This window comes from Peromyscus leucopus, chromosome 1 (assembly GCF_004664715.2).
Source record: "Peromyscus leucopus breed LL Stock chromosome 1, UCI_PerLeu_2.1, whole genome shotgun sequence".
In the NCBI taxonomy this organism is placed as follows: Eukaryota; Metazoa; Chordata; class Mammalia; order Rodentia; family Cricetidae; genus Peromyscus; species Peromyscus leucopus.
The window spans coordinates 107,517,650-107,544,737 of record NC_051063.1 but is presented as its reverse complement, the minus strand read 5'-3'; the positions used below and the strand labels follow the sequence as shown (position 1 = coordinate 107,544,737).

The window sequence follows — 27,088 nt, the reverse complement described above, 5'->3', positions numbered from 1 at the left end:
GAGGTTGAGAGCACTGACTGCTCTTCCAGAGGTCCTGAGTTCAATTCCCAGCAACCACATGGTAGCTCACAACCATCTGTAATGAGATCTGGTGCCCTCTGCTGGCCTGTAGTCATATATGCTGTATACATAATAAATTAATTAAATAAATAAATAAAATAAATAAATCTTTAAAAAAACAAACAAACCCTGAAACAGACATCTATTCCATCCCCAGCATTTTATATTCAGGGGATCTGAGAGCTGTCTGGCTGAGTCTAGAACCTGCCTCAAAGCTAGCTGTGGGCATATTTCCGCTGTCACTCAAGTGTTCCCATGTTTTGTTGATGTCATCTGCACAAAGATCTTCCATGAGCACATATGTGAAATAGCATCCATCACTCATCTCACTTTTCAAAACTGATTTTATATACAGACTTTATCTGTTGACTTACTTTCTGCCCTAGCATATAATCATCATGAAAACAAATCATTTTTGCTAATTCTCTGGAGCCTACAGCAGTATCTGGCATATAAAGTGCTTTAAAAGTAGTTGGGTTGGGCATGGTGGTACATGCCTTTAATCTTAGTACTCACAAGGCAGAGGCCAGCAGATTTCTGTGAGTTTGAGGCCAGCCCGGCCTACAAAGCAAGTTCCAGGACTCTACATAGCCAGGACTGTGTAGAGAGATCCCATCTCAAATCCACCACACCCCAAGCCAAACAAAAAAGTTGGATTAATGGGTAAAGGTTCCAAAGCATCAACTGTGGTGAGATCTTTAATGCTCTGAACTTTTTGAACCTTTGTTTTTGTATGAAGTTTCTTACACTTTCAATCTACTACATACTCCACTACTAAACATCAGTAACTAGCTCTCTCACTGATCTAAGCAACCTGAAGGGCAGGAACTCAGCATTAGTTTTCTGTCAGTCTCCCCCAAGAACATACACCCATGTTCAACATGCACATCGGAGCCTGCTGTGGAGAATGGTAAGAGAGCCAGTCAAGGCGTTGTTGCTTAGTGCTTTATTCTCTGTGACTCCATCAGCAGGTGGAATGGAAGACGCCTCCTACTCTTACCCCTTGGGCAACCAAGGCATTATACTCCTTCACTGCCTGCTCTGTCTGGAGGACCCGCACATCAATGCCTTGTTTCTGGAGGTACTCCACAGTGGATGGAGGCACCTGGCAAGAAGGGAAAGAGATGAGTGAGAAGGGGGAAAGGAGCCTCAGAAACTTCTTTTCCTGTCAGAAGGCAAGTGCATGTTACCGAATTAGACGGAGCACCTGTCACCTCTCAGTCACCCAGTGTGTCACCACTCAGAACTTGGCAGGGAGCCCCAGTGAGTTTCAGAGCAGCGCTTCAGAGTGTGTGTGTATGCAGGAGGCCCTGAGTTTGCTCCCCAGTCCCAGGGTAGGAAAACCAAACCACTGTTGAGTTCCCAAATGTCTCACACTCACGCTTTAGCCCTGGTGAAAAGGGAGGGGGAATACAGGACTTCTGACTCAGCCTGAGGCTGAAGCCCTTCTGGTGGTGGAATGGTGAGTAAGGAATCAAATTCAGCACGCACTTCTGTGTTTATAAATCAAGGAGAGTCAAGTCAAGCCACAGGGTTGTTAAGAGAACCAAGAGTTAAGGTGCAAAAATGTCTAACACGGTGCATATCCCATGCTGTGTAAATTTCTGAAGTTTAATCAGGGCAACTTTAGACTTAAGTCAAACTTGCCAGGTGTCAAGCCACAAGACCTTCCACTAGCTTTTAAATGTGTTGAACCTTCCGCTTTCCTTCCGCTTTCCTCTCCTGTAAAGCAGGGCTAACAATACTTAAATCACAGGGTTTGTATGAGGATGTCATTAACACTGCTATATACTCTGCAACTCAAATGTCTTCTCAGAGTGCACAGTGGAGGCTGGTACGGAGAATGGACCACTCATAAGCAACCTCTCTCTCTCTCTCTCTCTCTCTCTCTCTCTCTCTCTCTCTCTCTCTCTCTAAAATTTATTTATTATGTATACAGTGTTCTACCTGCATGCAGGCAGACAGACCAGAAGAGGGCACCAAATCTAACTACAGATGGTTGTGAGTCACAATGTGGGTGCTGGGAATTGAACTCAGGACCTCTGGAAGAGCAGCCAGTGCCCTTAACCTCTGAGCCATCTCTCCAGCCCAAGCAACCTCTCTCTTTTTTTTTTTTTTTTTTTTTTTTTTTGAGACAGGGTTTCTCTGTGTAGCTTTGCACCTTTTCCTGGAACTCACTTGGTAGTCCAGGCTGGCCTCAAACTCACAGAGATCTGCCTGGCTCTGCCTCCCGAGTGCTGGGATTCAAGGCGTGCGCCACCACCGCCTGGCTTCAAGCAACCTCTCTTAAGGCACCATTTTGCTTACAGTATTTATCTGAAGTTATCTAGTTTTGTGTGTTTTAACTTTTTTAAAAAAATTTATGTTTATTTTATTATTTTATATGTATGGTGTTTTGTCATGGACACCGAATGCAACCAGTGCACAGACATACATGCAGGCAAGAAGATCTCTGTGAGTTTGAGGCCAGTCTAATACACATAGTAAGTGAGTTCAAGGATAGCCAGGGCTACACCGGGAGACCTCGACTCAAAAAACAAACAAACAAACAAACAAACAAATGGGATATCATCTTTATAACGCTGTTTATGAATAATTAAAGTATTTTCTTCAGCTCAGACACTGTTCCAGGCATTGCAGACACTGAGATAAATAAGGTGAATGAATTGAAAAGCATGCTAGAGGGGGCTGGAGAGATGGTTCAGCCCTTAAGAGCACTTACTGTTCTTGCAGAGGACCCAGGTTTGAGTCCTAATACCCACATGAAATCTCACAAACATCTGTAACTCCCAGCCTGGGCATCTGCCCTCTTTTGGCCTCCACTAGACACACACACATAGTGCAAAGATGTTCATGCAGGTGAAACAACTATACAGAAAATAAAAATCAATAAACCTTTTCTAAAGTCACACATATTTTAATTTTTTATTTAATTTTGTGTGTATGGCGTTTTGCCAGCATGTATGTCTATGCACCACATTCATACCTAGTGCTTTTGCAGACCAGAAGAGGGTATCAGATCCCCGGAGCTGGAGTTATAGATAGTTGTGAGCCATAATGTGGGTCCTCTGGGAGTGTTCCTGTTGTGAGCCATTGTGTAGGTCCTCTGTAATGGTCTTAAGTGCTGAGTCATTGTGTAGGTTCTCTGTAATGGTCTTAAGTGCTGAGTCATTGTGTAGGTCTTCTGCAATGGTCTTAAGTGCTGAGTCATTGTGTAGGTCTTCTGTATGGTCTTTGTGAGTCATTGTGTTCTCTGTTCTTAATCTATCATTGTGTAGGTTCTCTTAATGTCTTAAGTGCTGATCATTGTGTAGGTCTTCTGCAATGGTCTTAAGTGCTGAGTCATTGTGTAGGTCTTCTGCAATGGTCTTAAGTGCTGAGTCATTGTGTAGGTCCTCTGCAATGGTCTTAAGTGAAGTGCTGAGTCATTGTGTAGGTCCTCTGCAATGTCCTTAAGTGCTGAGTCACTGTGTTGGTACTCTGCAATGTCCTTAAGTGCTGAGTCATATCTTCAGGGCTGCTTCGTTCTCTGCAGGTAAAGCAGCAAGCTAGGCATAATGGTTCACGCCTCTATTTCTGGCACTTAGATGGTAAAGGCAGGAGGATCATGCAAGTTCCAGGCCAGTCAGGAATACAGAGAATGACCTGTCAAACACTAAACAAAAATAAAAATGATAAAGAACTGGAGATGGAGCTCAAGGTAGAGTATTTGCCTAGCATGCAAGAAGCCCTGAGTTAATCCCTAGCATGGCATAAACTGTGTGATAGTGCATACTTATAACCCTAGCATTCAGGAGGCCCAAAGGTTCAAGGACCAAATATGTGCCTTCAATGTGCCTCTTACTGGCTTTTCAGCAAACAATGGACCCCATGTTTAAGAGGGGTTCTCTAGGTACATCACCTACTGACACTGTTGTTGCCCTGTGAGCACACACATGTTCACACAGTGGTAAAGAACAATGCATTGCTCAGAATGGATCCCTGCTGTTGACCAACACATGACTGACTGACTGGATAACTGCAGAGCATGAGAAATTCTGAAACTGAGAATTTGTGAGAGATAGTTGAAACACAATCAAGGTTGGGCACAGACTTGGAAAGCCCCCATTCTGACAAAGTGGAGTAGTGTATGCTGCTGTGGAATATCTTTCTGTAAGCTGTGAATATGTGTCACTTTGATTGGTTGATGAAATAAAGCTGCATTGGCCTATGGCAAGGCAGCTTAGAGGTAGGTGGGAAATCCAAGCAGACACAGAGAGAAGAAAGGAAAGAAGAGAGAGACGCCAGTCGCTGCCACAGCAGCTGAAGGAGAAGCAAGATGCCAACAGACCAGTATTGCCACAGCCACATGGCAACTTATAGATTAATAGAAATGGGTTAAGTTATAAGAGCTAGCTAGCAAAAAGCCTGCCAGAGGCCATGCAATTGGTAATTAATATTAAACCTCTGAATGATTATGTTATAAGCGGCTGAAGGACCACAGGACTGGACAGGAACTCAGGATGGGGATGGCCGGAACCTGAGAAACCCTCCAGCTACAGTATGCAGTCTTACTCATCCTAGGCCACTTTATTGCTCAGCAAAATGAGAAAACATGATATGTAGAACTGAATTCCAATGAAGGAGATATCTATGAAAGCTAAGGTCCAAGGGATAAATGTCTGTCCTCAGAAATGCTGTAGCCAGCAGAACTTACCTTCAAGGCCTCACTCATTCCTCTGCCTATCACAAGAGTCTGCACCCCCTTCTCAGCGACTTCCTTCACATCTGCAGGCTGCACCCCAGGAGAATGCTGGATATGGAAGAGAGAGCAGAAGGTAAAGAATGTTTCTTTACAACAGAATTACTTTTTAAATTTTTTATTTTGCCAGGCAATGGTGGGGCAAGCATTTAATTCCAGCACTTGGGAGGCAGACACAGGCAGATCTCTATGAATTCAAAGCCAGTCTGGTCTACAGAGCAGGTTCCAGGACAGCCAGGGCTATTACACAGAGAAACCCTGTCTCAAAAACAAAAACAAAAGACAAAAACAAACAAAAAGAGATTTCAATTTAGAAAACAATTAAGAATCTTGGGCCTGGGAATGTAAAGAAACACAGAGAAGCCCTGCCCCCAAAATAAACAAATAAATAAATAATGATAAGGAAAGGTAAGCACAAAAGCCCCCATTCTCACATTACAGATAAGGAAACTGAAGCTCAGAAAAAAAATACACAACTTGGTTAAGATGACCCAGCTGGCAAGTGGTAGAGCTGGGATTTGAACTCCGACACACATCACTTCTGCTATAATGAATGCTTTTTACTGAAGCTTGAAAGAATGAAACATAATGGCAAATAGAGTCGGGCTAAGCCCACCAACTAGCCTATGTAAGTCCTATTTTCTCACAGGAAAATCTCCCTTTCTATCCTTCTTATCTCCCTCCAATGGAGCTAAGGGCAGAGGCAGGCAGATCTCTGTGAGTTCAAGGCTAACCTAGTCTACAGAGCCAGTTGCAGGACAGCCAGAGCTACATAGGGAGACCCTGTCTTGAAAAAACCAAAACAATGACAACAAAAGAGCACGTGTTTCTTTTTTAGAGGAGCCTGCTGTGAGTTCCAGCATGCACGTGGAGGCTCACAACGGTCTGTAACTCCAGTCCCAGGGAACCCAATGCCTTCTTCTGGTGTCTGTGGATACTGCATGCAAGGGATACACAGACATACATGCAGGCAAAACACCTATGCAGACAAAATAAAATAAAAATTAATTTAAAAAGTGTTTGTGACTTAAATGTGTTTATGGATTTTTATTTTATGTGTAAGTGTTCTGCCTATCTGAGTATCTATGTACCATGTGCACGTCTAGTGTCTATGGAGATCAGAAAGGAGTGTCAGATCCCCTAGAAATGGAGTTACAGCTATTGTGAGCCACCATGTGGGTACTGAAACTCAAAAACAGGTCTCCTAGAAGAGAAAGAAGTGCTCTTAACTTCTGAGACATCTCTTCAGCCCCAGATTGTAATGTTTGAAAATTATTTAAAAATTGTAAAAGGTCAAACTGGAAAAGGAACATACTCACATGATTACAACTATTGATTAAAGACTATAAAGGATTGGATCCGATGCTCTTCTTGGTCCCACACTCTGTGATCAATCCTAGATCACCCTGAACTTAATAAACAATATTTAAAGATTTTTTTTTTTTTTCTGGAGTGAACGTTTACTAGAATTACAGATCAGGATTGGAGAACTTCACCTTCCTTAAATAAATGCATTTATGTGAATTATTGGGCAGTTACTTCATTTAGCAAAGACTAGCAACTGTTTTGAATAAAGCCACAATCCCCAAACTCTTAGGGCTCACGTTGTTTCATGATAGCAACTAGAAACAGTGCTAGATAGTGCTAGAAATGCAGTGAAAGGCTGTAAGCAGTGCAGAACTATAGTCCTCTGGAGATTCGGACTAGAGCTAGCTGAAGCCGGTCAGAGTTGCTTGATCAGTGGAACGCATGTGATGAATTCAGCTGCTCTGCTGCTGTTGTCCTGCAGGCCCACGGTGTCTGTACTGAGCAATAAAAGATAACAGCAGGGGCCTGTGGATCCAGGCCCTGGCAGTAATTACCCCTGGCTTCTTGTGGAAACTGGAATTGGAGCATCACACTGTTATCGCAGCATCTTCAACCTGCCCTCAGCTCTTGTTTGCTTCCAGGTCCTCAAGCAACCAGGCAACCAGGCGCTCATTGAGCATGGCTCTGTTCTTTAGTGAGAGGCTTTTATCACGCAGCCGAGGGCTGTAAAGCTCAGCTTTTTTCTTGGGGAAAGCTATTAATCGTAGAACAGTGTCTTGACTGCTACCCATTAGAACAGCCAGACAAGAGGATTTCATCCTTTGTGGCTCAGAAATTTTATGATCCAGTTGAAAAGGAAACATGCCTAAATTAAACTTTCAAAGAATCATTTCCTTCTACCAAAATTACAGGCTTGTGAATGGATAGTAGGAGTACTATTAGCTGGCTGCACTGTGGTAAAAGCAGACTCTGCCAGGGAAGGTTACAGATTGCGGGGATCTATCCCCTGGAGATACTGTCTGAGGGAAGGTTACATACAGATTGCTGGGATCTATCCCCAGGAGATACTGTCTGAGGGAAGGTTACAGATTGCTGGGATCTATCCCCAGGAGATACTGTCTGAGGGAAGGTTACAGATTGCTGGAAATATCCCTGGAGATACTGTCTGAGGAAGGTTACAGATTGCTGGGAAATATCCCCTGGAGATACTGTCTGAGGGAAGGTTCCAGATTGCTGGGATCTATCCCCAGGAGATACTGTCTGAGGGAAGGTTCCAGATTGCTGGGATCTATCCCCTGGAGATACTGTCTGAGTTGTATTCTCATTGTCCCTCGCCTGAATGAACAGCTTCTCCACTGATCTTTTATTCTACCAGGGCACTGGCTGCTTTTCTGGCACGGTATGGTGAAACTTCTGACAGCAGTTCTCTGAAGAGATTTTAGCCTCCCTCATTCCAGCCTGGGGCCACAGGAGCCCCGAATTTCATTTTAAACAACGATCCCATGATCCCACTAATAAGGAGAGGCTGAAAATGGTCTTCTGTTGCATGCCTGCACATGACCAGCACTCTCAGGAATGGGAGGTCCTGTGGGGCAGTACATATGATTCAGAACCAAACTGTACCAGGTCTAAGTCCTGCACCTGTGATACAGGGTTAACAAGGCCCACATACAGCTTTTTTTTTTTTTTTAAGGGCAAATTACATGTCAGGAAGGATCTACAACTCCCAATGCCCACTTCTCATCTCAAGATGTGTGTCTAGGTCTCTTTCCTCTCAACCAAGCCAGTAGCCGGATCTGGCCTAGAATTTTGCCCTTTGAGGAATGAATTCCCAATAACAAAAAATAGTCATTGCCAGGAGCTGGAGGTGTGGGATGGAGAAGTGGTATTGGCTGCTCATGGTTGTAGGGGTTCTTTTGGGGGCTAATAAATATATCTGGGGATTACTATTATAGTAACTGTACAAGCTTATGAATATAAATGGAATTTGGGGTCTGTTATATTACATTGTGTAGTTTATTGGGTGTATATGGGTGTTTTGCCTACATGTATGTCTCTGCACCATGTGATTGCCTGATGCTGGAGGAGGCCAGAAGAGTGTGTTAGACACCCTGAGACTGGAGTTACAGATGAGTTGCCATGTGAGTGCTGGGGATCGAATCCAGGTCTCCTGGAAGAGTAGCCAGTATTCTTAACTGCTGGGCCATCCTTTCAGCCGTACATTATGCACTTCAAAAGGATACGTTTAATGGTACTGAATATACTCAGCAGAGAAGAGGGGGACCTTGGCTGTTTAGAAGGTTGGAACTTACTTGATCAGCCTCCTGGAGTGTCAACTAATCTAATCACCGGAGTGTAAGGATTATGTCCTTAATTACATCACCAGCCTGCAACGACAGGCATCCCAGCCTAAAAAGCGGGTGTGCCCTGTGTGTTCTCCTCTTTTCCACACTCTCTCCTTCCGTTCTCTTCCCTCCACGCAGTCTCTGTTTCTGTTTCTCCGTTTCTCTCTCCCTCCCTCCCTCCCTCCCTCCCTCCCTCTCTCTCTCTCCCTCTCTCCCAATAAAGCTCTAGAAAGGCAACCATGGCTTGTGATTCTCCTGATCAGCACTCTCCTCCGCCGGCATGGAGTCTTACCTCAGTTCCCGTTTCTCTCCAATCCCAAGCCCGACTGCCTCCTGGCCATACTTTGCAATCCTTATAGGTTAAGGTAGAGCCTTGCACTTTCATTTGTCCCCAAGAGAGGGAAGCAATTTTAGGGGAAGCCATAGGTAACTGAGATGAAATCTGAAATTAAAAGAAAAAGATGCTAAGTCAGCCACTAAGGAAAGTTGAAACCACTCTAAAATTCAGAGATAGATGCCCCAATTCTCCACATGAGGTACCCTTCTCTAACAAGATCCTTACCCCATTGTGAATGCAGGTCTTTATTGAGCACTTCTCTAAGACATAGACATTATTCTTGGGATCCAGAATTGTGAAAGCATGGAGAGCAGAGATGACCATTATTCTGAAGACTCCAGAGGTAAACCTCAGGATAAAGTCTGAAAGTGTAGATTTAGCGGGATGTGGTGGTGCATGCCTTTATCCCAGCTATGGGGAGGCAGAGGTAAGTGGATCTCTGTGAGTTTGAGGCCACCCTGCTCTACAAAGTGAGTTCTAGGACAGTCAAGGCTGTTACACAGAAAAATCCTGTCTCAAAAAACAAACAAACATGGGGCTGGAGAGATGGCTCATCAGGTAAGAGCACTGGCTGTTCTTCCAGAGGTCCTGAGTTCAATTCCCAGCACCCACATGGTGGCTCACAACCATCTCTAGTGGGATCTGATGCCCTCTTCTGGCATAAAGGTGTACATGCAGATTGAGCACTCATTCATAAAAGAAATGAATAAATCTTTAAAAAAAAATTAAAACAACAAAACCAACAAAAACAAAACAAAATAATAAAGTAAAAGGAAAGCTCAACACCTTGATTTTGAAAATAAAATTATTGTCTCTAGAAATAAAATTAAAGACCTACCATAAACTGCTAAGTGCTTATTCATACAAACTACTGAATTTCAGATTAATGCAGCTCCCAGGAAGTCCCCTATCCACATTCCATCGACACCTAAGTTCAACTAAAAGCAAATGGGCTTCCTGTGACTGTAGAGTAAGCAAGTGATTGGTAAGCGAGGCAGGGACCTAAATTCTCAAAGTTGGAGAGAAGGCTGGAAAGAGAGCTCAGTCAGTAAAGTGCCTGATGTGCAGGAGGACCTGAGTTAGATTGCTAACACCTGTGTAAAACAAAACAAAATCAAAAACCAAACATGGCCACACATGCCTGTAATTCCCATGCTGGGGAGGCAGAGACAGGATCCCAGGGATTTGCTGACCAATCAGTCTAGCTGAATCTTCAGGTTCTAGATTCAGTGAGAAACCCTTTCTCAAAAAAATAAGGTGCAGAGCAATTGGCGGCCTCAATGCTCACATGTACAGCACACACCAGTGTGTGTGTGTGTGTGTGTGTGTGTGTGTGTGTGTGTGTGTGTATGATAAATAAAATTCACACAAGGTGACACAGTCACAGAGGCTTGTATAAACTCTCCACGTTTCCCAAGTAGACCAGAAACCATGAGCCTATATTCCAAAGACCTGGGTAGCTTAATTCACGGGAACATTACAAGCTGATAATGCCTACATACATGAACAAAGAGAAGCACATGACATAAGAGGTAAGCAGATATAAAAAACAAGTGGGATTTTTAATTAACCCTTCAGTGCACACTTGGATCTATTAGTAGTATACAAAACTCTTGCCGTCTCAAGGCGTATGAATATTGAATTAATTTATGGCTGAATACTAAAATATACAGACACAGGGGAAACCCCTAGAAAACCAGTCTTTATAGGTGGATCTCTTAGTTCAAGGCCAGCCTGGTCTGCAGAGTGAGTTCCAAGATAGCCAGGGTTACATAGAGAAACCCTGTCTCAAAACATGGGGGTGGGGGGGCGGGGGGTGGGGTGGGAGGAGTGGGAAAGCGGGGCCATGGTGGAGCATGGCTTTAATCCCAGTGGGAGGCAGAGGCAGATGGACCTCTGAGTTCAAAGCCAGCCTGGTCTACAAAGTGAGTTCCAGGAGAGCTAGGGCTATACAGAGAAACCTTGTGTTGAAAAACAAAAAACAACAAATGAACAAACAGAAAAACAGCCTTTAAAATAAAAACAAGATGAATCAAAATATAGGGCTGAATTGGTATTCTAGTGGCTATACACTATAGGGAGTCAGAAATAATAGCTTTAGTATTGTGGTTTGAATGTCTTCCAATTTTTTGTGGAGATTTAATTGTAGCAGGTATTTTGGTTTTGGGTGTATCAAAACATGGTTTCTCTGTGTAGCCCTTGAACTCCCAGAGATCTACCTCTGCCTCCTGAGTGCTAGGATTAAAGGTGTGAGCCATCACTGTCCCAGCTAATTATAGCAGTTTTAAGTGGTTTTTAATTTGTTCTATTATTCATTTATTTAATTTATATATTTTGAGACAATGTTTCTCTAGTGTGAGAAACCCTGTCCTGGAACTCTTACGTGGACCAGGCTGGCCTGGAACTCACAGAGATCCACCCACCTTTACCTCCTCCTACAAGGAAGGAATTTGCCACCACACCAGGCTTGTTTATTTAGAGGAAGGGTCTAAGGAATCTCAACTGGCCTTGAACTCATTATGTAGCTGAGGATGATTTTTATTTTCTGATCCTCCTACCTCTACCTCCTAAATGCTGGGATTATAGGCTTGTATGACCATATCCAGTATATTCTGGGGTGCTGGGGATCAAACCCAGGGCTTTCTACAAGCGAGGCAATCACTCTACCCTTGTTTTTGTTTCTTTGAGATAGGATCTTATGTAGTTCAGGATAGTCTCGAACCAGTGATCCACTTGCTGGGTAAGAGGTGGGGCTTCACAGAATTGATAAGGCTATAGCTATGAGAGCTCTGCCTTTATGTGTTTCCATTTTTGCTTATTTTTAAAATAAACTTTATCATAAACTTGCATATAGACGGACGGTGGTGGCGCACGCCTTTAATCCCAGCACTCGGGAGGCAGAGCCAGGTGGATCTCTGTGAGTTCGAGGCCAGCCTGGGCTACCAAGTGAGTTCCAGGAAAAGGCAGAAAGCTACACAGAGAAACCCTGTGTCTCAGAAAAACAAAAAACAAAACAAAACAAAACAAACAAACAAAAAACAACCCCTTGCATATAAATAAAACATCACACACCAAAATTCTAGTGTACTATTATTGCGGGAGTAAGTTGTTCCTGTAAGTTCCTTACAAAAGGAGGAGTTTGACCTCTTTTTATTTTTTAAATTTTATTTTTGTGTACAATCATGCTTGTGAGCTTGTTTACACATGAAGAGTATGGATGCCCACAGAGGCCAGACGAGGTTGTTGGATCCCTGGAGGCTGGAGTTATGGGCAATTGTGAGCTGTCCTGTGTGAGTGCCGGAAACTGAACTTCGATCTTCTAGAAGAACAGCAGTTGCTCTTAACCACTGAGCCATCTCTCTGCCCCAACCCTCTTTTCTTGCCCTCCTACCATATGATGGATAACCACAAAATGATGCAGCAAGCAAGCCCTTTCTAGGGCTGCTTCTTAATCTTGGGCTTTACAGGTTCCAGAATTGTAAGGAATCCATTTCTGTTCAGTTATAATGCCTAGCCTCAGGTCATCTATTATCACAGTATAAAACAGGTTAAATCACTTAGTATAATCAAATGATCGAACACCTAAAACTTTCAAGCCTCCCTTTATTATCTAAAATGTCCAGTTTTCAACAAAGTATTATGGCATTTTTTTTTTTTAAAAAAAAAAAACAGTGTAAATACTCTCAGTCAAGTAAATGTTCCTGAGTGTCCTCAGATTTGTGATTCCAAATTTAATAAAAGTATGATGACAATGATTCAGTTGCACATAATCTCAATAAAGTGACACTCTGACCAAGCATCAAGGGGATATTCTAGCATTGTCATGGTTCTGATGTGGTTGGTTTGTGCCGGCTGTCAATGACAAGCCCGGATGAACGGAGGCCTTTCAGAGGGAATTAATGTCAGCAGCTCTGATGGCTGGGGGAGAAGAGCACCAGCAACTCAAGCCTCCAGACCCGAGTTTGATACCTGGGACCCATAAAGAAAAAACTGAGTCCTGACGTTGTTCTGACGTCCTCATCCGTGCCATGGCACATGCCCCCGTTCACACACAGTGGCTAAGAAACAGGACACGATGGCTCAGGGAGGAAAGGTACCACCACCAAACTGCGGGCCGAGTTCTAGCTCCAGGACCTTTATGGTAGAAGAGAACTGACTCCTGAACGCTGACCTCTCATCTCCACACATCCACCTCCCAACCCAAACAAATACTAAAAGTAATAAACTGAGAAATACCAAATTGTTTTCGGAGCCCCACATATCCTTTTATTTAGGATATTCTATCACTTCATTATCTTTGAGACCAGTGTTATTTTGTCAAAAACTATGAAACTTTAAAAAAAGGGGATCAATGTCTTTGTCATGAGATTGGCAAGTTTTCAGGAGTGTAGGTTACTATAAAGTAGGTCAGCTTCTGCCAGGTGGCTGTGGCACACGCCTTTAATCCCAGCACTCGGGAGGCAGGGGCAGGCAGATCTCTGTGAGTTCGAGGCCAGCCTGGTCTACAGAGCGAGATCCAGGACAGACACCTATCTCGAAAAAACAAAAACAAAAAAGTAGCTTCTTCTCTCCCGTTTTGGCACATGCTAGATTCCAGTTCTGCTCTTCCGCCATATATAAACATCATGGGTGCTCACTAGGAACTGATCAGGTGCTAAGCACACATGTAGAGGTCAGAGAACAACTTGTGAGATTGGGTGCTCTCTTCACCATGTGGGTCTGGGGACCGAACTCAGGTCCTCAGGCTTGCCCACTGAGTCATCTCACCAGCCCCAAGCTTCGTTATAACTACCCAGTCTCACGAATTCTGTTACAGCATACAGATCAAGACAAATGGGAAATGCAGCCAATAGGGGTTTGTAATGGTCAGGGTCCTCCAGAAAAACAGAAGCAGATTACATATATATTAAGTTTATAGTATTTATTTATATGCTTGGTTTTTCGAGACAAGGTTTCTCTGTGTAACAGTCCTGGCTGTTCTGGAACTTGCTCTGTAGACCAGGCTAGCTTTGAACTCACAGAGCTCTACCTACTTCTACCTCTTAAGTGCTGGGACTAAAGGCGTGCACCATCAAGCCCGGCCAAGATTTCTTTTTTCAAGTCAGGGTCTCAAGTAGCTCAGGATGGCTTCAAACTCACTGTGTAGCCAAGGATGACCTGGGGCTTCTGATTCTCCTGCTCCCATCCTCTGGTGCTGGGATTACAAGTGTGTGCCTCCATCACCACCCTTGCTTTGTTATACTAACGGCTGAAGGAAATGGCTCACACAAGAGAAGGGGTTGGCAAATCCAAAGCAAGCAGAAATGCTGGTTGGTTGTAACGTCTAGAGGAAGAGTGGTTGCCGTGTCAAGGACTTATTTCTTCTTCATTAAGAAAACATTAGTTTGCTTTTAGGCTTTTCACCTAATTGGATGAGGCTCAGTCAGAGAACCAAGGACATCTTATTTAAGTCAAGGGATCGTGGCTGTTAGCTACATCTACAAAGTCACTTCACAGCAACACCTATGGTGGTCTCTGACCAGGTAACTGGACACCAGACCACACTGAAGTGTGAAGTCAACATAAAGCAAACGATCCCAAGTCATTCTTTTTTATAAGAGGAACATATGGTTGTATAACCTGTGCTTTCTGTAACCATGCAGATGGGAATAAAAGCTTGAATGAGTAAAATTAAAATGGCCATTGTTAACTGCAGAAAATCACTTGACAGTCAGACTAGGTGTAGAGAAGAAAGTCATTCAAAGATATTCTCCCCTTATTTATATTCATTTTTAGAATCCATGAATGTTGAGCTTTCTCCTTGACTTAGCCAACTTTGCAAGAGAGAAACTGGTATGTTTATCTTTGGCCACCCTGAGGCTGAATAACTTCTACATTCCTGAGATGTTCCATCATGATACCACTAGAGGCAAATTTCTCTTTTAAATTATGGGTGTTTTGTTTTTTTGTCATAAAAATCAGTAATGCCCTGAACAGCAGCCGGTCAGTGTCTTCCTACAGTTGAGTAGACTTTTGTATGAATATGACCCTTAGTCCCAGCCAAGAGTAAGTCTTCACCACCAGGTGCATCAGCAAAGTTGATGCAGGAGGTTCTGGAGCTGCGAGTGTGTAGATGGTCAGCAGTTAAAATTCTTGTGGAGACCACCCAGATGGCCTTGTCAGGGGCCACAGTGAGGAGAAATGACAGTAAGTGAGGAGGAGCTGTTTCGCTCCATGTTTGGGACTCGGCTGCGGCAGGGGCCCATGCTCCATTCTTTGTCAATTTCCCACTTCTCGCTCCTAAAAGTACATAACCTTCAGTAAAGACAACTGCAAAGTCATACTTTTACTCAATACTGCTTAACTACTAATGCAATTTTGCTACTTCCATTTCTAATCAGTCGTTACAAAATATGTAACTGAGAAGATAAGTATACTGCTTTGAGTACTGTGCAAGGAAGACAAATTTAAAATACACGACTCCTGTTTTTGAGGCCATATAGTGCACTACAGAAGAGAAAATATACACATTTTCCCAGGCAGAGTGGGGCACTCCTTTAACATTGTCACTTGGGAGGGAGAGGTAGGCAGAGCTCTGTGAGTTCAAGGCCAGCTTACTTTACACAGCAAGTTTCAGAACAGCCAGGGCTACATAGAAGGATCCTGCCTCATTAAACATACAACAACAACATAACAAAACAAACAAATAAATAATCAAATGAAGTATTGTTTCCTTTTTCATAAATATAATTTTTTTAAACTTAAAAGGCTGAGCATGATGGTGCATGCCTTCAGTCTCAGCAGCTAGCAGAGGCAGGATAACGGAGGCCAGCTGGGGCTACACAGTGAGACCCTGTCAAAACAAATTAACTTGTTTTTGTGGTAGGTGTGTGTAAGTGCACACCATGTTTCTGTGGAGGTTAGAACTGCTTCTGTTCTGCCACCTTGTGGGGTCCTAGGATGGAATTCACGTAGTCAGTGTCTACCCGCTGAGCTGTCCCCATGAAAACCTTTTTTTTTTTTTTTGAGACAGGGTTTCTTTGTGTAACAGTCCTGGCTGTCCACATTGTAGACTAGGCTGGCCTCGAACTCACAGAGATCCGCCTGCCTCTGCCTTCCAAGTGCTGGAATTAAAGGTGTGTGCCACCACCACTCAGCTCCCAAGAAAACGCTTAAGAAGCAGCACAATGAATTATGGGAAATAGTAAATTGGTATGAGCAGAGGAAGTCTGTATCTGTACCTTGAGGAATGTGCTATGGTCTCTAACACAAAATACCACAGGTGGCTTAAATGACAGAACTTTCTTTTCCCTCTTTGGAAAGCTAGAATAGAAGATGAAGATGTCAACAAGGTTGGTTCCTGGTGAGACCTCTTTATGGCTTGCAAATGGACACCAGGCTACATCTCACATGGCCCTTTTTCTTTCTTTCTTTCTTTCTTTCTTTTTTTTCTTTCTTTCTTTCTTTCTTCCTTCCTTCCTTCCTTCCTTCCTTCCTTCCTTCTTTTTCTTTCTTTCTTTCTAAGATTTTATTTATTTATTATGTACACAGAAGAGGGCGCCAGATCTCATTACAGATGGTTGTGAGCCACCATGTGGTTGCTGGGAATTGAACTCAGGACCTCTGGAAGAGCAGTTGGTGCTCTTAACCTCTGAGTCATCTCTCCAGCCCACATGGCCCTTTCTATAACCATGTACATTCCAGTGCTGCTTCCTATCCTTTTTTTTTTTTTTTTTAAAGATTTATCTTTATTTATGTGTATGCGCATATGCCTACATGATTGTAAGTGCACTACCTGTATGCAGGAGCCCAAAGAGGCCAGTAGAGGGCACTGGATCCTCTGGAACTAGAGTTTCTGATGGTTTTGAGCCGTCTCGTGGGTGCTGGGAACCCAGCCTGGGTCTTCTGCAAGAGCAGTAAGGACTCTTCTGTGATGAACCATCTCTCCAGCTCCCTTCTGTGGGGCGAGGAGGAAGCCGGAAGCCAAGTGAGTGATATTCTGAATGAATGCACAGCCGTTAAAAGGATCAAGGCCTCGCTGGGCGGTGGTGGCGCACGCCTTTAATCCCAGCACTCGGGAAGCAGAGCCAGGCGGATCTCCGTGAGTTCGAGGCAGCTGGGCTACAAGTGAGTTCCAGGAAAGGCGCAAAGCTACACAGAGAAACCCTGTCTCGAAAAACCAAAAAAAAAAAAAAAAAAGGATCAAGGCCTCAGACTCACGGGAAATGGCAAAGCCTTCGTTCCTTATCCAAGTACGAGTGTTTACAGATGACTGAAGAGTGTGCAGAAAAACTAGCAACTGTAGCTTCCTTCTCCCTTCTTCCTGTTTTCCCACGGAGATTAGCTGACACCCATCCCAACGCCGTACATAATAAACACACGGAGGTTCAGAATTGTTGAGGCAGTTGGTGCCGCTTCCTTAGCGTGAGTACCACCCGGCTGACGGCAGCTTTTCTGTGCTCTTGTACACATCACTTCAGTTTTACTGACCCTTCTTCATCCCCTTGCCATCCCCAGTCAGGGTTCTAGATCCAAGCCACAAGCTTCTCTGCACCTCTCCCCACTTTTTGTTTTGTTTTTTGAAGACAGGCTCTCACTATATAGTCATGGTTGGATCAGAACTTGGACAGAAACTTGAGATATAGACCACTCTGGCCTAGAGCTCACAGAGATCCTCCTGTCTCTCTCAAGTCTCCTGAGCTCTGGGATTAAAGGTTTGTACCGCCATGCTTATTATTATTATTATTATTATTATTATTATTATTATTAATTTTATGTGTATGGATGTTTTGCATGCATGCATTTCTGTGCACCATGCACATGCCTGGTGCCTACAGAGAATAGAAAAAGGGGTCAGAGCCCCTGGAACTGGAGTTACAGACAGTTGTGAGCTGCCATGTGGTTGCTGGGAATCAAACCAGGCCCTCTGGAAGAGCAGCCAGTGCTCTTATCCACTGAGGCATCTCTTCAGCCCCCATTTTACATTTAGATTATATCAAACATTACAAAGATGTTTGAAATCATTCTGGTTTGAAATTAATGTTTAAAAATCCATCCTCATCTTAAGTTCAGTTTCCAGCACCCACATGGTGGCTCACAACCCTCTATTATGAGATCCGGTGCCCTCTTCTGGTGAGTGGGCATACATGCAGGCAGAACACTATACATAATAAATAAATTACTGAAAAACAAAATAAAACAAAAAAATCCATCCTCATAACTCAAAAGCCAGTGTGTAAAATATATACTAATAGTAACAGTATCAATATGAACAATGCACATAAAATAAAAATTAATTAAAATAAAAAGCAAGCAAACAAATAAAAGTTGTGTGTCAAGTTGTTCTGATTGGTTAATGAATAAAACTGATTGGCGTGCTACAAAAAAAGGACACAGAGAGAAAATAAAAGAAGAGGCAGAAGACTTGCTGCAGCGCGCAATGACAGCAGCATGTGAAGCCATAAGCACAGCATGTCAAGTATAGATTTATGGAATGATAATTTAATATGCAAGTTAGCAGGCTGCCACTACATTTTCTATTGTCTTGTGTTTATTGTTTCTAGCCTTATCGTGACAAGATTTTTCTGTGCGGTGAATTTCTACAATGCACAGACAGGGTTTCTCTGTGTAGCTCTGCACCTTTCCTGGAACTCACTTGGTAGCCCAGGCTGGCCTCGAACTCGCAGAGATCCGCCTGGCTCTGCCTCCCAAGTGCTGGGATCAAAGGCATGCGCCACCACTGCCAGCCCACAATTTTCTGTTATGGAAAGTAATATTGTAAGGTTGAGTAGCTTTAAGAGAGTTGAGATTGGAACGTAGTTCCATCAGACAATCCTCTCATGACACTGTCTTGATACTAGAAACAGTCTTCTTCTGCAAGTAGACTGAACTGCCTCTCACATCCATTCCCTCTGCACTAAAGATGAGGTGGTGCTTTCCTCTTCCACTCAGTTAACAAAATGCTAATGAAGGATTACAGCTCTTCCTTACTTGCTACTCTTTGTTTTGAGAGCTTCTCTGTGGAGCCCTGGCTGGCCTTGAACTCACAGAGATCTGCCTGTCTCTGCCTCCCTAGAGTGATTAAAGACGTGTACCACCATAGCCTGGCACATGCTTCTCTTGTAGGAATTTCACATCCTCTAATTCTTCAACCATCTCACTTATTTAGTCTCTGTTGGGAATGAAATTGTTTCTTCCTGAATTTCTTACTTAGTAATTTCTCTTAGAGAGAAACTATAACAACTGTGAATTTGAAGCTCCAAAAATTATTTACCTGTCCACTCTATGTTTACCTTCATGTATTTATTCATCCAGCTCCTGCCTATCAGTGAAGGGCTCTGATGGCCCAGTGAGTAAAGTGCCAGGTGCACAAAGCTGATGATTTGAGTTCAATTCCCAGAATCCATGTGAAAACAGAAAGAGAGAACTGACTCCATAAAGTTGTTCTATGGGAGCCTGTAAGATGACTTAGTGGATAGAGGTGATCATTGCCACATCTGACGGTCTACGTTCAATCTCCAGAATCCATACAGTAGAGAGAACCGACTCTCACAAGTTGTCACCTCACCTCTACAAGCATGCCAACACACACACACACACACACACACACACACACACACACACACACACACACACATTAAAAAAAAATACACGCCTTTAATCCCAGAGCTCAGGAGGCAGAGGGAGGTGAATCTCTGTGAGTTCGAGGCCAGCCTGGTCTACAAATCGAGTTCCAGGACATCTAGGACTATTACACAGAGAAACCCTGATTCAAAAAACAAAAACAAAAAACAAACAAAATAAACAATGTATCAGGTCCCCATACACTTTATGTGCATGTAAATTACAAAAAAAAAAAAAAAAAGAAAGAAAGAAAGAAAGAAAGAAAGAAAAAGAACCCACCAATGGACTCTACACTTGTGACTTAGATCTAGACTTTTCCTTCTGCCAGGTGGTGGAGACAGCAGCAATGCACGCCTTTAATCCCAGCACTCAGGAGGCAGAAGCAGGCAATTTCTGTGAATTCCAGGCCAGCCTGGTCTACAGAGCAAGTTCCAGGACAGTTAGAGCTATACAGAGAAACCCTGTCTCGAGAAACCAAAATAAGTAAATAGTAAATTTTTATTTAGTTTTTGATTATTTTATTATTTTTGACGGTATTGTAAAGACTTTTTCCTTTTGGAAGATGATATCTTGCTATGTTGCCTATGCCTTCTGAGTTGCTAGGATTATAGGTAAAGCTACCTTACCTGGTTAGAATTATCTTAATTTCAAATTTGATTGTTCTTTGCTAATATATTAAAATGTACTTGATTTCTGAGATTTTATTTAGAATCCTACAAACTTGTTAATTCTAATTGTTTTATTTAAAACTTTTTTTTATTCCTTAAGATTTTTTTAAAGATTTATTTATTTATTGTGTATACAATGTTCTGTTTGCATGTATGCCTGCAGGCCAGAAGAGAGCACCAGATCTCATTACAGATGGTTATGAGCCACCAAGTGGGTGCTGGGGATTGAACTCAGGACCTCTGAAAGAGCAGCCAGTGCTCTTAACCACTGAGCTAGCTCTCTAGCCCTCTTAAAAATTTCTTATGTGGAGTTTGACCATGCTCTGGTGAGTATATGATCAACACAAATTGGACTTGGTGTTTTTTTTTCCTTCTTTTTTTGGGAGGGAGGGAGGCTACATGGGTGGGGAGTCGTCCTGGGCAGACTGGGAAGTGAGTGTGATCAGGGTACATTATGCAAAATTCCCCAATAATCCATAAAAATATTATGTTGAAAAAAAAAAAAAAAAAAAGACCATGCCACTTAAGATAGAGCGTAAGTTGTCAGGATTGCTGAGCAACCTTAGGCCCTGAGTTCAGTTAAGATAGAGCTAAATACACATACGCCTCTACCCACACTAATCTAACTACATTTTCTTCCTTTCACAGTTGTCCTGGCTAGAACCTCCTCTCCAGTATTAATACAATTGATATAACTGAGTGTATAGGCCCGTCTTGTTCCTTATTTTTGGATGAAAGTTATCAGTGTTCACCACTAATATATTAATGTGGGATTTCTTTTTTTAATATTAATTTATTTATTATGTATACAGCATTCTGCCTGTATGTATGCCTGCAGGCCAGAAGAGGGCACCATATCTCATTGTATCTACATTGTGAGCCACAATGTGGTTGCTGGGAATTGAACTCAGAACCTCTGGAAGAGCAGCCAGTGCTCTTAAACTCTGAGCCATCTCTCCAGCCCCTAATATATTGAATGTGGGATTTTCATAGATACTGTTATCAATAAGGTTGAAAAAGTTCCTAATTTTTATTCCTAGTTTGCTGAATATTTTTACTACCAAAAAAAGATTGAATCTTGCCAAAGGTTTTATTTTTTTCCTCAAATATTTTTTCTTCATCCATTGAAATGAATGGGCCTTTTTCTTTCTTCTGTTAATATGATGTAATATAGAGACTGATTTTTACATGTTAAAGAAATTTTGGTATGCTTGGGATAAATCCCATTAGTTACTGTGTATATAATTACTGTGAAATTGTTAATCCCAAAGATGGGAGGAGAAATACCACTGACCTAAGTCATCATGGCCAAATTAATTAAAAAGCAATTAATTAAAGTGAATTTTTTTGCATTAATTAATAATAAGATAATGATAATAAAACAATAAAATAAATCTTGTATTCATGTACTAGGCTCCTCCCCCTAAGGTGGGATTCAAGAGGTCAGCATTGGACATGAGGAAGACAAGGTTTTATAGCTCCGGGGTAGGTGGTTTGCAGTTGGTGATTTTGGTGGGCAAAATAGGATCTACAGGAGCAGAACATAAGCACGAGGTAGTTATAAGGAGCTCCTAAAACAAAGACAAAACTGCAAAGTGGTTGAAGCAAGGTAGTCATAATAACAGGTGGTCATAAAAACCTTTCGAAACACATGATTGCCCTTTCCTGGAACAGGCAGTCCAGAAGCATTGTAGCTTAGGTTACAGGTGGGGCAGAGCCCAGTCCTTGAGAAACAGAGATTTAATCATGAAAAGGAATGCACCTAGTTTGTCTTTACTGTGAGATGGCCTTAAGCCTAAAATGGAGGCAGGCTGGTTCATCAAAATAATACTTAGCTTAGTATTTTGGGATCCTGTTGAGAGGATTAGGAGTTAGACCCCCTGGCAGGCAGACAGATAGGGAGAGGGGCCATTGCTAAGTAATAAAGGTGGCGAATTTCCAAGATGGCCAGCTTCTTTCTCATCCTCTTGACTTGGGACAAAAGCCTAACAGCTTAAAACAAAGGCTTGCAGGCCCTCTGCTGATGAACTGGCGCAACAAGTTCATGGCTTGCTCAGGACATTCACACATCAGTTCTGAGACAATCAACCATCCTAGCTTTCCTCAAACTGACCAACTCTAAGTTAGGGAGGCAGCTCCCCAGAGGCTCCCCACCTCCATACCCACACCGAGCGCAGTTTTCAGCTTCCTGAATCCTTCCTCTGCTTTACAGGGATCTTTTTTCTCTCTGGGCTCGCTGTAGGTCTGTGTTTCCTCACCCTCAATACATGTCTTTCTTTCCTCAACTGCTGATTCTGTCAGTGGTGTTTAGATCTCTCTGTTGCATGTTAGTTGTTGCACTTCAGATCTTTCCTGCCTTTTAATTCCTTAACTGGCAGAAAAAAAAAAGAACCCAATCAAGGCCCCTAGACTATATCACTTCAAGACCCTTAGACTGACTGTGCTATTTCCCTTTTTAAAAATTCTTTTTCAGGGCCAGGGCAGCGGTGGCGCACGCCTTTAATTCCTGGACTTAGGAGGCTGGGCCAGGCAGATCTCTGTGAGTTCAAGGCCAGCCTGGTCTACCAGTGAGTTCCAGGACAGGCTCCAAAACTACACAGAGAAACCCTGTCTCAGGGAAAAAAAATTCTTTTTCATTTTTAGCATAATTTTGATCTTGATGCACTAAATTGATTATAAAAACACACCAATGAGTCATGAGTCACAGTTTGAAACTACTGCTATCAGCTGGTGGTATATTAAAAATATTTAAGAATGAGACAGGATAAACAGGCTACATAAAAATGGAAGTGGTGGGCTGGGATAAGTTCCTTTTGTGTCTGCATTAAATATCCTATTGCTAGAATTTGTTGGAAAGGCACTGGGCCAAACAGTACGGCGGAGGGCAGAAGTACGCTTAGGAGGCTCAGGGCAGGCTCCTCTCCAACTAACATGTAAGCAGTGTGTTAGCAACTTCGTGGTCCACACCAGTGAATATCAGTCTTTGTTGTATAGCACACCAAATGGCATAACATGATTCATGGTCTTAAGTACCTAATAGAAATGTTTAAAAATTAAGGTATAAAGGGTGTGAAATATAGCTGTTGGTAGAGTGATACCCAGAACCAAAAAAAAAAAAAAAAAAAAAAAAAAGGGCATAGCATCACTAAACCTGGTACGCATGCCTTTAATACTAGCACTCTGGAGGCTGAAGCAGGCAGAGCTGTGTATGCTCCAGGCAAGCTAGAGTCAGAGAGATAGTGAGATCTGTCTCAAACAAACAAACAAGCAAACAAACAAACGAAATGGTTGATATTTGGGCTGGGGAAATGGCTCAGTGTTTAAGAGTACATAAAAGGGTGGTGGCGGCACACACCTTTGATTCCAGCATTCAGGAGGCACAGGCAGGTGGATCTCTGTGAGTTTTGAGGCCAGTCTGGTCTACAAAGTGAGTTCCAGGACAGCTAGCGCCGTTACACAGAGAAACCTTGTCTCAAAACAAAAACAAAAACAAAAATACTACTTTTGCAGGGGACCCAAGTTTGGTTTCCAGCAACCAAATCAGTTGGCTTATAACTATAACTTTAGCTCCAAGGGGGCTCTGATGCCTCTGAGCTCTACAGGTGCTCCCACAGGTGCCCACCCATGTGGACATACACATAATTTAAAAATCAAAATAAAGCTGCTGCTGGTGGAGCACAGCCTTTAATTCCAGCACGTGGGAGGCAGGCAGATCTCCGTGAGTTGGAGGCCAGCCTGGTCTACAGAGTGAGTTCCAGGAAAGGCTCCAAAGCTACACAGAGAAACCCTGTCTAAAAAAAAAACTAAATAAATCTTTAAAAAGGTGAGGGCATGATAGCAAACACTTGCAACCTTAGTACTTCTGAGGTGGAGGCAGGGGATAAGCTCAAGTGACCCTCAGTTCCATAGTGAGTTTAAAGCTAGTTTGGGCTGCAGGATTACAGGCATGAGCCTCTGCCTGGATTGGAATTGAATTTTGTGTTTGTCTTCTTTCATTCAATATATTTTTGACATTCATCAGCATTGTAGCATTGTTGACAATATATTCCAGTATTTGTGGTAGTTTACTTCAGGAATATATCATAATTTACAAATCTTTCTGTTAGATATTTTGCTGTTTTTAATAAACATTAATATAAAGTTTAAGCAAAACTCAACTGAGTGCAAGTTAGTGCTTAGCAATAAATTTATTACAGGTTTAATAATAGCTGCAATTTTATCCTTACATCCCATTCTGATATATAAATCTCAGCTATTTAAATTAACAAAATGAGATTAAACTTGCTTTTACATTTATATTTTCACTTTTTTGAGATGGGACAGGGGCTTGACATGCAGCTCAAGCTGGTCTGAAATTCATTCTATACGCACTCTGGCCTCAAACTCAAGATCCTCCTGCCTCTATCTCTCTAGTGCTGGGCTGAGTATGTGCTAACGAGGTGCAACTGGTATTAAATTAAAAACTGGTAACACACAATTTGTCTTAATCCAGAAAAGCAATGTAATGGTAATACTATTGTGGGAGAAACCTGCTTCGAAAAACAAAACAAAACACACACTGAAAGTTGAAGGCATGGTGGCTGAACCCTGTGATCCCAGCATGGTGGAACACACCTCTAACTCCAGCCCTTGGGAGGTGGGGAGGAGGACCCCAAGGAGCCCCGTATACACTCACATCCACAGTCAGTTAGAGAAGCCTGGATTCACGGTAGCCTGCCTGAAAAACAAACAGCTGAAAGTCAAGATAGAAACCTGATAAGGTTTATATAACATGTAATACAGTCTCCTATTTCCTTTGAAGTTCCTTTTCATAGAAATTCTTTCGCAAGGGTATAATTTTGGCTTTTAGTTAAATTAACGACTATACAAAGGATTTTAGATTTTTGTTGCTATTAGAAAATGGTAAATTTTTTTTTTTAATTTTAAAAAAAGAAAATGGTTGATAAACATGTATTCTGGGTCAGATTTCCTGTCAACGTTTTTTATTTTCTGTGTATGTGTGGATGCATGTGTGCCATAACATGCTTGTGGAGGTCAGTGAACACGTGCAAGAGTTCTCCTCTTCTACCATGTGGGCTCCAGGGATCAAATCCAGGGCATCAGGTCTTTAACCACTGACCCATCTCACTGGCCTCTGGGTCAGATTTTCTTCAGCTGGGTCCCCAGGCTCTTCCTTCTCCACCCTTATGCCCCCATTTTTCAGTTTGAGACTTCTTAGTTTGATATTCCCAACTTCATTGGTTGCCTAAAGTCCATATTTTCCCACTTATTAAAACTTCATTTCCCATAATAATCCACACAGCCACATTCTCATTCTCTCTCTCTCTTTTATTTCATGTACATTGGTGTTTTGCCATGGGTGTTGGGTCTCAGAAACTGGAGTTACAGACAGTTGTGAGCTGCCATGTGGGTGCTGGGAATTGAACCAGGGTCCTCTGAAAGAGCAGTCAGTGCTCTTAACCACTAAGCCATCTCTCTGGCCCCACATTCTCTTTTAATAACTAATTGTTTTATGAGTATTTGTGTGTGCCTGGGTGTATGTACAGCTCATTACCTGTATGCAAATGTTCTCAGAGGCCAGAAAAGGCCGTCGATCCTTGAGAACTACAGGTGGTTGTGAGCTGCTAGATACAGGTGCTGAGAGCCAAACCTGGGTCCTGGAATCTCAGCGAGGTCCTTTGGGAAGAGCGATCTTAGCTTCAAGCCAACTTCAGCTGTACTCCCTTTTCCCCTATGGAGATAGTTTCACTGCGTAGTCCTGGCTGGCCTGAAACTCAGAGATCTGCCTGCTTCTGCCTTCTGGTGCTAGGATGAAAGAAAAGCCTGTGCCACCACCTCCTGTCACAACCATGTTTTCTTGAAGACTTCAAACAAACAAAAACCCAGAAAACCTTATTGTAGTAAAGCATGCATAACATAAAGAGAACCATTTAAATAATTTTCAGTAGTAGCATTAAGCATATTGTTGTTTATAATTTCTTTCTCTCTCTCTCCCTCTCTCTCTCTTTCTCTTTTTTCAAGACAGGGTTTCTCTGTGTAGCCATTGCTGTCCTGGAACTTGCTCTGTAGACTAGGCTGGCTTTGAACTCAGAGATTTGCCTTCCTCTGCCTCCCAGGTGCTAGGATTTAAGGCATGCGCTACCACCACCTGGCTTCTCCCCACCCCCTTTTTTTTTTTGAGACAAGATCTCTTGACATACCTCTGGTTGTCCTAGAATTCACTATGTAGACCAGGCTGGCCATAAACTCACAAAGATCCACCTGCCTTTGCCTCCCAAGTGCTGGGATTACAGGTGTGCACCACCATGCCTGACTCAAAATATTTTCTTGATTTGAGAATTTGTATATCAGATTAAGAATCATTATCCCAGGGGCTGAAGAGATTGTTGTGAGATATTTGTACTTTGTGTGAAGATCTATTTGCTGTGATTGGTGTAACAAAATGCTGAAAGGAGCCGGTCGGTGGTGGCACATGCCTTTAATCCCAGCACTTGGGAGGCAGAGCCAGGTGGATCTCTGTGAGTTCTAGGCCAGTCTGGTCTATAGAGCAAGATCCAGGACAGGCACCAAAACTACACAGAGAAACCCTGTCTTGAAAAGTGGAAAACAAACAAACAAACAGAAAGAAAACGTTGAAAGGGCTGATAGTTAGGCAGGAGGTATAGGAGGGATTTCCAGGGAGAGAAAGGAAGAAAAGGAGAAATCCAGGTGCACAGGAGACTCCACTGAGACATGGAAGGAATCAGACACACAAAATGGGAGAAAGGTAAAAGCTACATAGTAGAACATAGATTAATATAAATATAGGTTAATTTAAGTTATAAGATCTAGTGCAACAAGCCCAAGTGTAGCTAGAGTTTTTCTCTCTGGTCCCATCAAGCCCCGGCAGTCCCTTAGCCCACTTATAAAATAAACATACAGACGCTTATATTATTTAAACTGCTTGGCCATTAGTTCAGGCCTACCATTGTCTAGCTCTTGCTCTTATATTCAATCCATTTCTATTAACCTATACTTTGTCACATGG

General features: G+C 42.6%; 1 protein-coding gene across 6 annotated transcripts in view; it reads right to left on the bottom strand.

The window, feature by feature from the left end:
• Window positions 1-990: 990 nt before the first annotated feature.
• The window catches only part of Aamdc (adipogenesis associated Mth938 domain containing), a 32,636-nt gene continuing 6,538 nt past the window's right edge, over window positions 991-27,088 (bottom strand). For 3 of the 6 annotated variants that reach the window (XM_028877451.2, XM_028877450.2, XM_037197354.1), the window contains exons 2-4: window positions 8,747-8,896; window positions 4,757-4,852; window positions 991-1,165 (exon numbers count right to left, since the gene is read on the bottom strand). In XM_028877451.2, coding sequence (XP_028733284.1) covers window positions 1,025-1,165; window positions 4,757-4,852; window positions 8,747-8,878 — 369 coding nt within the window. In that variant the 5' untranslated portion in view covers window positions 8,879-8,896 and the 3' untranslated portion in view covers window positions 991-1,024. Of the gene's footprint in view, window positions 1,166-4,756; window positions 4,853-8,746; window positions 8,897-24,675; window positions 24,779-27,088 lie in introns of those variants that run through there. The other 3 variants (XM_028877452.2, XM_037197352.1, XM_028877453.2) reach the window with 2 other exon arrangements.